This window comes from Castanea sativa, chromosome 12 (genome assembly GCF_040712315.1).
Source record: "Castanea sativa cultivar Marrone di Chiusa Pesio chromosome 12, ASM4071231v1".
In the NCBI taxonomy this organism is placed as follows: Eukaryota; Viridiplantae; Streptophyta; class Magnoliopsida; order Fagales; family Fagaceae; genus Castanea; species Castanea sativa.
This window is the reverse complement of record NC_134024.1, coordinates 10,491,925-10,502,866: the sequence shown is the minus strand read 5'-3', so window position 1 is coordinate 10,502,866 and position 10,942 is coordinate 10,491,925. Positions and strand designations below refer to the sequence as shown.

The 10,942-nt window shown below is 39.1% G+C and overlaps 2 protein-coding genes across 2 annotated transcripts; both read left to right on the top strand.

The window, feature by feature from the left end:
* The first annotated feature begins 2,177 nt into the window (after positions 1–2,177).
* LOC142619668 (UDP-glycosyltransferase 88A1-like) lies at positions 2,178–4,701 on the top strand. The gene has a single exon (XM_075792875.1). The coding sequence runs from the start codon at positions 2,836–2,838 to the stop codon at positions 4,255–4,257; it is 1,422 nt and encodes a 473-aa protein (XP_075648990.1). The 5' UTR covers positions 2,178–2,835; the 3' UTR covers positions 4,258–4,701.
* A 3,580-nt stretch (positions 4,702–8,281) lies between these two features.
* LOC142619033 (UDP-glycosyltransferase 88A1-like) lies at positions 8,282–9,836 on the top strand. Its single transcript, XM_075792105.1, has one exon. It carries the CDS (start codon positions 8,302–8,304, stop codon positions 9,721–9,723), a length of 1,422 nt encoding a protein of 473 aa, XP_075648220.1. The 5' UTR covers positions 8,282–8,301; the 3' UTR covers positions 9,724–9,836.
* Positions 9,837–10,942: the final 1,106 nt, after the last annotated feature.

The following is a 10,942-nucleotide window of genomic DNA, read 5'->3' as shown; positions in this document are numbered from 1 at the left end:
TATTTTGTCTTCTTTCTCTCTCGATCGTCCATGTGTGGTTTTCTCCTGCTAACACGGCCTGGTAGCATTCTCACGGCCAAGACTTGGTCTCCTTTTACCTCGCGACTCCATCTTCGGTTGGGAATTTTATCTTTAGAGCGGTAGGTGGACGTTCCTCCTTCCACGTTGAGCGTGGGCCTACCAATGATCACATTGTACGAAGAAGGGCGGGTACAAGACAGGGAAGTCCGGATGGCGGGTCTCCTGCTTCGGGTAGGCGCCTATCGTTACTTTTAGTGTCACGATGCCCTTGGGGTATACCCTGTACGCTAAAGGCGACGAGGGGGGGACTCGAACGGACGCGGTCTACCGGGACCTAGCTTCAATTGTTGGAAGGCCGACGGTACATAATGTCTCCCGAGCTACGTTGTCGACGAGGATCCTTTTAGTATTGAATCCTTCAATTGTGAGTGCTATCACTAAGGGTCGTTATGGGGTTGCACGGCCCCGCTGCGTCTCTTCCTTTGAAGAATATATCTTGGTTCGTCCGAGTCTTTGTTTCAATGGGGGTCCGTATGGACACTTTGTTTACTTGTCTCTGGTATGCTTTCTTGAGGGACTTGCACGATCCCCCACAAAAGGTCCTCCTGCTATCGTGCTTATCTCTCAGTCACTTCTTGTGGTTGGGATTGGCGACCTTCATTTTTGGACGAGGGCTCTCGTTGGCTCGTGTTGCCCCTGCGAACTGTTGGAGTCCCCGCCCCCTCACGTACTTACGAGTTTTCCTTTCTGTATCAATTCTTACTCTGTCCTTTCGGATCTCGGCAATCTTAAACTGTGTAATGGCGTGGTCCTTGTGGAATGCGGTATTTGCTTTTGTCTCGCACATTTGGTGACGAGTGCGGGGGCTTGACCCTTCGGGTGGTGTTGATCCTGGATCTGCTAAAATTTTGTCAACGGGCATAATTAAAGGAGTAAATTTTACCGGTCGTGGAGCTTTCTCGTCTTTTCGTCTGTCGATGTCACCTCCCCGGCGACTTGGACGTTCCTCTTTTGCCCCTGCGTTCGTCTTCCTTCCTTCCTTCCGTCCTTAGCTTTCCCTCGTCTACGATGGCGCGGTGCGTCCTCGGCATTCATGTACTTTTGAGCTTTCAACAACATCTCTTGCCATCGTCGAGGTGGATTCTTTGCTAACGAGACGACGAATTCTCGGACTTAAGTCTGCCTTAAATGTCGTCAAACTGGACTTTATCGTACTTCATCGTCCACCTCGAGTCTCCCGAGTGAAGCGTTTCACATACGATCGCAAGGTCTCCTCTCTCTTGCTTAATAGTGAGTAAGTGATCGTGGTCTTTTGGGACGTTGCCCCGACGAAATGGCGGAAAGCCTTCAGCTCGGCTCAAAATTGTCGATGGACGAAGTGGGCAATCTCGTGAACCATTCTCCGTCCGGCTCCTTCGCGTAGTGGGGAATGAACGACACATGATTTCGTCGGGGGGCTGTTGAAGGCCTAAGGTCGTCTTGAAGGTGTTAAGGTGATCTTGGGGGTCTTTGAGCCGTCGAAAGGCTCAGTGAGAGCGAAATTTCGGCGAGGTAACGGTCGTTCTAGAACTGCCATGGTAAAGGGGGAGTCGTCGCTCTGACCATTTTATCCGAGGCTTCGATCCGTCTTTTCTTTGATCGCGTTTCTTAATTCATCCATCTCCTTCCTCATTTCTGGAGGATGTCGAAATGCTCTTGCTCTTACCGGGGTTATCGTTCTCCGTCGGTCACTTCTCCCATGGCTATCCCCTTCGTCCTCTTGAACGGCTCTTTAAGGGTTCTCTTCTTGTGTGTAGCCTCTGTCTCATCTCTTGATTCTGTCTTGTAAGTTCTTCGACGGTGGTTACAAGATTTCGGATTTCTTTGCCAAGGCGCCGAGTCTGGTTGGATTCCATCTGGAGCTGGTAGGAACTGTGTTCTTGTTGTATGAGAAAGTCGTTCCCACGCAAGCCAGCGATGAAGTTGTATTTCGTTGATTTGCTAGGATTCGTCAGGATGGCTTGGAGGCACTCAAACGGACATCTGGGAGCGGGATTTAATCAAATGGTCACGGTGTAGTGCACTGTACTGCTTCTCCGATGATAAAGTCGATCTGGAAAAAAGACAGTTGTTGAGATATTAGGAATAAAAATAGCTAAAATTGTAATGTAGTTCTTTTTTTTGTATATACCTTGTTTTGGTGTTGAAAGGGTTTTATATACCCTTGGGGATTGTATCCGTTGGGGCATTAATGCCTCTTCTGATAACGTCTTCAGGGGAGTAATGGGAGTTAATGCCTTCCCGTTAGTTCGTCCAGCTGGTCTTGTAACGGTTGAGACTTTATTGGCAGCATTCAATGGCCTTAACTCTTCCTCTGATGATGACGATAACGGGTTATGTTCGTCCTTGAGGCCACCTCGTCCATGTTTCACCTCGTCAGTCCCATCAATTACTATTGCTACCGCTAATGAACAAATCAGTATAAGTAGAGGTATTTCAATGAATATATCGTACTCTCAATAATAACTCTAATGATAGAGAATATATGAGACCAATGAATCCACGCACTCTGACAAAAAAAATCAAGCATGGACTTCATTGATTATTCTAACTCAGCTGCCAGTCTAGGATTCTTTGATCTAGTTCTAGACCTTTGGTAATATAACAACCAATATACGTATTCCTTCCCACAAGCGTACAAGACTAGACTGCGACAGAAGTCGCAGCCCCAATAGTTTAACTTTTTTCCACTCAATAAGATAGGCTTCAAAGGACACCAATCTTATCCTTTAGATTGAATAGACACAAACACACACACAAAATACTCAAACAGCCATGGAAGCGATAGTTCTGTACCCAACACCAGCCATAGGCCACTTGATTTCCATGGTAGAACTAGGCAGACTAATACTCACACACCACCCTTCACTCACTATCCACATACTCATCGCCCCTGCACCTTACAAAGCTGGTTCCACAGCTCCATACATAGCCGCTGTCTCTTCCACCACTCCTTCCATCACTTTTCACAATCTCCCAAGTGTTACTCTCCCTCCCACCATTTCTCCTCACCATGAAACTCTCACCTTTGAGCTCATTCGCCTCAACAATCCCAATGTCCACCAATCTATCCTATCTATCTCCAAAACCCACAACGTCAAAGCTCTCATCATGGACTACTTTTGTTCCTATGCTCTCTCTGTTGCTTCCAATCTCAACCTCCCTGGCTATTTCTTTTTCACTTCAGGCGCTGCTGCTCTCAATTATTTTATATACCACCCCACCATTCACAAAAACACCACAAAAAGTTTCAAAGACCTTAACACCCTCCTTATCGTTCCTGGAGTATCCCCAATACCATCTTTAGATATGCCAAAACCATTACTTGACCGTAACGATAAGGCCTATGAGTTCTTTTTAGACAGCTCAATCAACATGGCTAAGTCTGCAGGAATAATTTCCAACACCTTTGAATCATTGGAACCAAAAGCTGTTCAAGCACTATCAGAGGGGCTATGCGTACCAGACGGTCCAACCCCACCTATTTACTGCATAGGACCACTGATAGCAAAAAACAATGAAAGAAGTGGGGCTCAAAATGAAGGTGAAGCCGTGCCCGAGTGTTTGTCCTGGCTTGATTCGCAACCCAGTCAAAGCGTTGTGTTTTTGTGCTTTGGAAGCTTGGGTTTGTTCTCTATAGAACAACTAAAGGAGATAGCTTTAGGATTGGAAAAGAGTGACCAAAGGTTCTTATGGGTGGTACGAAATCCACCGAGTGAGAAACATAGCTTGGCTGTGTCAGCTCAACCTGACCCAGATTTAGATTCTTTGCTTCCAGAAGGTTTTTTGGACCGCACCAAAGAGAGAGGCTTGGTAGTGAAGTCATGGGCACCACAAGTGGCTGTGTTGAATCACGGCTCGGTGGGTGGGTTTGTGACTCATTGTGGGTGGAACTCAGTGTTGGAAGCGGTGTGTGCGGCCGTGCCAATGGTGGCGTGGCCTCTTTACGCAGAGCAAAGGTTCAACAGGGTGGTGTTGGTGGAAGATTTGAAGATTGCTTTGTCGATGGACGAGTTAGAGGATGGGTTTGTGAGTGCAACAGAGGTGGAGAAGCGAGTTAGAGAGTTGATGGACTCGGAAAGTGGTAACTCGATAAGGGAACGAACACTTGCTATGAAGGATGGAGCAAAGGCAGCACTGAGTGAGGGCGGATCATCTCGTCTTGCATTGACCAAACTCGTTGAGTCGTGGAAGTAGGTGGAGAAGCAATCAAATAAAAATTTTAATTTTTTTTAAACTTCCACTTTTCTACCCTTCCACGGAACCTGTTGTGGGCTTAATCAGCAGTAGCAAGTTACATTATTGCCCTGGTGTGTAGTGCAAGTTCCACCATTGCTTGGGCAGTCATACTCACATACCATACACAAGTAGGATTTAAATAGGTGGGAGACACGCGCCTTCCTTTGTTACAAACCGTTAATTCTTATTGCACATTGTGTCAGACTTTTCCTTTATTACAAACCATTAATGTTTATTACTCACTGTGTCAGACTTTTCCTTTATTACAAACCATCCAAACCACCTAACTATCTAAGCGACATAAATCGTACCAATTCATAATACCATAAATATCATTCACTTGGTGGTTTCATCTCCTTGTAACCGAAGTTTGATATATTATTATGGTGGCGTTTTTGGACAGTGAGTTTGCGCGTTTGGGTTTACGTTTGGGTTTTTTTTTTTTTTTGGGGTCAAGTGTCTATCACTGTTTATTGATCATAAACAGTAATTTTAAGCTAATAAACAGTAATTTTTGTTAATAACAGTACTTTTTACACATTTAAAAATTATTTTGTTACAGTGTTTTTAATTTTCAGTTTTCAGCAATAAGTTATATCTAAACACACTCTATATGTAAATGGTTAAGAGGCTGTACCCTTAACTATTCAATACAAATCTTGACCAATACGTAAGGAGCATTGCATAGAACAATCTCCATCCGTACCATACCTGGGTGCGGATGGAGAAGGTTTCTCTTCATATAGATGCTCTTCGACTTCATTTTCGGCCTACATGCTCAACCTGGCCCCAAGGATTCTCAATTATTTATCGGATGTTTGTGCCAACTTTTTATCTAGATTGTCACTATGGCCTATGGGAGACGGTCTGTCATTCTAATAGGTGAACTTTGGGCTTATTTTGTACCTAGGTTTTGTCCATTAAAAACTCTTGTTCATTATGGAAGATGTTGGGTGGAAATTTTTTTTGGGGGGGGGGGGGGGTTTGACTATTTCTTTGAATCATTTTGACACAGATACCATTTGATTGTGGTACAAATTATTTTCATTGCTTTTAGGGTGTGTTGTGTTTTGTTTGTTACGCAGGAATTCATGATGAGAATTCATAATTTCTGAGAATTCATAAAAAAAGTAGTTTTTATTTATTTAATTATTCTCGATAATTACAAATTTACAATGCCTATTAACAATTCAAAAATACCTATCAACAATTTAAAATTTCAATTTCAATGACTTGAATTTTAACTCCCACGTTGTAGTTAATAAATGTCAATTCTCACTTATATTTATTCAGATTTTAGAATTCTTAATATGACACTTGGAATAAGTTTATCATTGCATTTTTTCCCTAAACTAATTGCATAGTTTATCGAGTTATTTTTTTTTAATGAAGTTTATTTTTTACTCAATAAGATGTTTATGAATGTTTACTATAATTTGTATCTATAACTATTTTTTTTTTAGAAATGATATGTCCATAATATTTTTACAACAAATCCTAAGTGGGAGGATGTTACTGGTTGTTATTGTTGGGGCAAAAAAGTAATCTTAGTGTTAGGTTCAAATTTGAACCAATAACAACTAACCACCTATGATTTGTTGTAAAAATGTTGTAAAAATATTGTGGACGTAGCACCTCTTTTTTTTTTTTATACAGGATAGAATTTCTACTCTAACCTAATTTAAGTGTATATGTGTGGGAAATTCCCTCCTGAAGATTTGAATCCCGGTCTTTGCCCCCCACACCTCACAAACATTTATACTTGTGGAGTGACCACCGCATTAAGGATGTGCGGTGATTATAACTACTATCCCCGTTTCATTTTGCTTGTCCTGTTTGAAAAGTCAATTTTTTTTATAAAAAACATCATTTATTGTCTTGTTTGTCTTATAAAAATGTATAAGTTTTCAAAACTATCCTTAAATAAATTTATCAAAAAATAGTTTTGAAAAATAAAATAGGAGTATAATAGGAATATTAGTAAATAATGACTTTTATTTTAGAAACAGGGCAATATTTTAGAACATTCCAAAATTGAATAGAGGACAAATAAACTGAGACAGAGAGAGTATTAGTTTAGGGAGAAAAGTGAAAAAATAATCTAAGCGTCATTAATAATTCTCTTAAATCCAAGGTCACAATAATTAAATATAAGTGTTAAATAATTAATTCATTAAAGACTAAATTAGTCTAAAAATTATCAATATCCTTTTCTCTTTGTCTAAAAGAAAATCTCTTCTCTTTAGTTTACAATTTTTGAAATGTGTACGTGGTTGCTTGTTATTCTTACATAAATCAATTATTTTTTTTGCATCAATTATAATCAGTCGTATAAAACAGTTGTGCATTTTTTTATTTCTAACATTTATCATTTTTGTTAGAATTTTTGTTCGGCAAATTGCTGATGCCGACTTCGTATCTGACGTTACAAACACAATCAAGGGCAAATTTTTTTGGTGGAAAATATGAGTGCACGACTTTTTGTGGCGCAACCCCACAACTTTTGACGCAAATGACGCTCATTTGTTATTAAAACTTTTGTTTAGTCACAACTCACAATCATGTGCAGTTGGCCCTGTCCAATTGGGTACGTAGTAATTATCGTTGAAAAGAACCTTAAATCACTCTCAATGAGTAATATTGTAACACTGCCTACCGCTTTGGTCAATAAACAAATAAAGCATGCCGCTTTGGTCAATAAACAAATAAAGCATGCTGCATGCCTACCGCTTTGGTCAATGAACAAATAAAGCATGTAATTACCGTTTGGAAAGAGTTTAAGTAGTTTGAGTACTGATTCTTCGACGAATGGAAAATAATGTAGACAAAATTGTAGAGTTCCGACCATATGTGTGTTTGGTGTCTTAAATGCTTTTCTTTTGTTTCTTTTGCACATCCACAACCATGTGAAACAATCAAAGTATCAACATCAACATCAACATCAACATCAACATGTGCAGCTTTAGTTTTGGAGCTAGTATTTTATGTGTTAAACACATAAAACCAGCCTCTTCTAAGCAGGTGGATCCTACACGTACCTGTGAGAGGCAAGTCTTATGCGCTTAATACATAAAAGTTTTTTCTCCAATTTTGTTCTTTCTTTGCAAGTTTTTTGTCTTTTTCTTTTTCGAGCCACTAATATATATATATACATAGATATATATATATATATATATATATTATAATAATAATAAAAGAAAATACTATGATGTGTAAAAATAATAATAATTAATATATTCTATTATATAATGTTATTTTATTAATTTCAATTATTAATAGTTAATATTTTCTTCTTCTTTAATGGGTACAAAGAAATTATATTTTACATATTATATACTAAGGACATAATAGTAAATTTATATAAACTACATTTTCTATTCTCTTACTTTTCTTTACAACCCAACAAAAAAGATTTTCATCTCTCCACTTTTTCATCCCTCCAACCAAACAAACATCGAGAGAAAACTAAATCTTTTATATCATCCAACTTTTCTTTCTCCTACCATTTTCTATTCTTCCGCTTTTTCTTCTTCCCAATGAAATAAAACCTAACAATATATGTAGTATTAAATAGTTTACTTATTATCGTCGCACGTACTATGAAATTGATTAGTCCACATACGGTAAAAAAAAAAAAAAAAAATTCAAGCATGAACTTTATTTATTATTCTAATCCAGCTGCCTGTCTAGGAATCTTTGATCCACACCTTTGGTAAGATAAGTACCACTTTATAAGATATACCTTCCCCACAAGCGTACAAGACAAGACTATGATACCTTGAAGTCGCGGTCCCAATAATTTAGTGTCTATTTGATAACATTGTTTGGGCAACCATTTTCGCTGTTTAATTAATGCAACACGTATTGTAAATACTTAAACAACGTTGCGCGCCGTTACTTTTCCCTACTCAATAAGATAGGCCTCAAAGATCACCAATCTTTCTTTTAAATTAATAGACACACACTGTCTCTCTCTCTCGCACACACGATACTCAAACAGCCATGGAAGCAATAGTTCTGTATCCAGTACCAGCCATAGGCCACTTGATTTCCATAGTAGAGCTAGGCAAACTAATACTCACACACAACCCTTCACTCACCATTCACATACTCATCGCCCCTGCACCTTACAACGCTGGTTCCACAGCTCCATACATAGCCTCTGTCTCTTCCACCACTCCTTCCATCACTTTTCACAATCTCCCCAGTGTTACTCTCCCTCCCACCACTTCTCCTCACCATGAAACTCTCATTTTTGAGCTCATTCGCCTCAACAATCCCAATGTCCACCAATCTCTCCTATCTATCTCCAAAACCCACAACGTCAAAGCTCTCATCATGGACTTCTTTTGCTCGTATTCTCTCTCTGTTGCTTCCAATCTCAACCTCCCTGGCTATTTCTTTTTCACTTCAGGCGCTGCTTCTCTCAACTGTTTTCTATACCACCCCACCATTCACAAAAACACCACAAAAAGTTTGAAAGACCTTAACACCCTCCTTATCGTTCCGGGAGTATCCCCAATACCATCTTCAGATATGCCAAAACCATTTCTTGACCGTAACGATAAGGCCTATGAGTTCTTTTTAGACTGCACAATCACCATGGCTAAGTCTGCAGGAATAATTGCCAACACCTTTGAATCATTGGAACCAAAAGCTATTCAAGCAGTATCAGAGGGGCTATGCGCACCAGACGGTCCAACCCCGCCTATTTACTGCATGGGACCGTTGATAGCAAAAAACAACGAAAGAAGTGGGACTCAAAATGAAGGTGAAGCCGTGCCCGAGTGTTTGTCCTGGCTTGACACGCAACCGAGTCAAAGTGTTGTGTTTTTATGCTTTGGAAGCTTGGGTTCGTTCTCTATAGAACAACTAAAGGAGATAGCTTTAGGATTGGAAAAGAGTGACCAAAGGTTCTTATGGGTGGTACGAAATCCACCGAGTGAGAAACATAGCTTGGCTGTGTCAGCTCAACCTGACCCAGATTTAGATTCTTTGCTTCCAGAAGGTTTTTTGGACCGCACCAAAGAGAGAGGCTTGGTAGTGAAGTCATGGGCACCACAAGTGGCTGTGTTGAATCACGGCTCGGTGGGTGGGTTTGTGACTCATTGTGGGTGGAACTCAGTGTTGGAAGCTGTGTGTGCGGCCGTGCCAATGGTGGCGTGGCCTCTTTACGCAGAGCAAAGGTTCAACAGGGTGGTGTTGGTGGAAGATTTGAAGATTGCTTTGTCGATGGACGAGTTAGAGGATGGGTTTGTGAGTGCAACAGAGGTGGAGAAGCGAGTTAGAGAGTTGATGGACTCGGAAAGTGGTAACTCGATAAGGGAACGAACACTTGCCATGAAAGATGGTGCTAAGGCTGCACTGAGTGAGGGCGGGTCATCTCGTGTTGCATTGACCAAATTCGTTGAGTCGTGGAAGTGACAGACAGTGAGTTCAAATCCAACCTCGTTCATGTCATTGCACTTGATCTAGCCTTTTACAACGTTTAATAAAACTATAAAAGAACAAAGAAAAAAGCACGTCATTTTTTTATCTTCTTTTTATTTCTTTATTTATTTATTTTTTTTACAAAATAAAATTTCTACTTTAGTCTAATCTAAGTGTATATGTGTGTGAAACTTCCTCCTGGAGACTTGAACTTCGGCCTTTACCCTCCACACTCCACAAGTATTTATACCTGTGGAGTGACCATTATACCAAGAGTGTGTGGTGTAGGGGTATTTAGTACAAGTACGCCCACACATGGATAGCAATATATACTACAATGAGTAGAAGTGTATTTAGTAGGGGTGTTTAAATAACACTTTTTAGTGTTTAAACTTCTCTATATTTATTTTCATAATACTTTTTAATTTATATATATTTTCACAACACTTAAATAATAATACTAAAAATCTTTAACCAAATGGGCTTTAATTAATGTTTTTATTTTTTACTACGATTACACCCACATTGTTTTACACTTAAACAACGATGTTAGAAATCTTTAACTAAATGGACTCTAATTAAAGCGTTTTTTGTTTTTTTAACTAAGATTACACCCACACTATTTTTTTTTAATTATTTTTTTTAATGCTTGAATTTTGAGTGGTTGTCTGCCACTAGGAACACCTAAATATTTGTTATTAAACACAATATTATTTCAGGTCATTTTAACGAGTGCCTTAAAAATAATTATTAATAAATCATATTAAAAGAGTTTTAACACCATTTTATATGAAATATAAAAAAACATTTAGAAAAATTAATTACTTTATCATTATTTCATAAAACATTTTTAAAAATGATTCCCAAACCAATGCATTTAGGCCATTGGCTAACATTTTTTTTTCTTTTTTAATTATATTTTCATTGACAAATGGGTTGAGCTTAGCCATGACAAGTATGGGTTTAAACGTGGTTGAGAGAAGAGCTTGTGAAATCCAAAATCAAGCCATAAGATTGCACAGGTTATCTATATTTGGGGTAAATGTATATTTTTTCAGCCAATAATTTTAGAATGAACTTTCCCCTATTTCCATCTCTAATAAAAGACTAAAACTGAGCAATATCATCATATTTTACTAAAATTTAATCATTTTGTGTTACTTTAACTAATCTATTATGGGTCCGGCCATATATTAACAAATCCGTTTTTGAA

What these genes read in the sequence shown, in the direction of transcription:
- LOC142619668 (XM_075792875.1), top strand. Translation starts at nt 2,836, where the DNA reads ATGGAAGCGATAGTTCTGTACCCAACACCAGCCATAGGCCACTTGATT.
- LOC142619033 (XM_075792105.1), top strand. Translation starts at nt 8,302, where the DNA reads ATGGAAGCAATAGTTCTGTATCCAGTACCAGCCATAGGCCACTTGATT.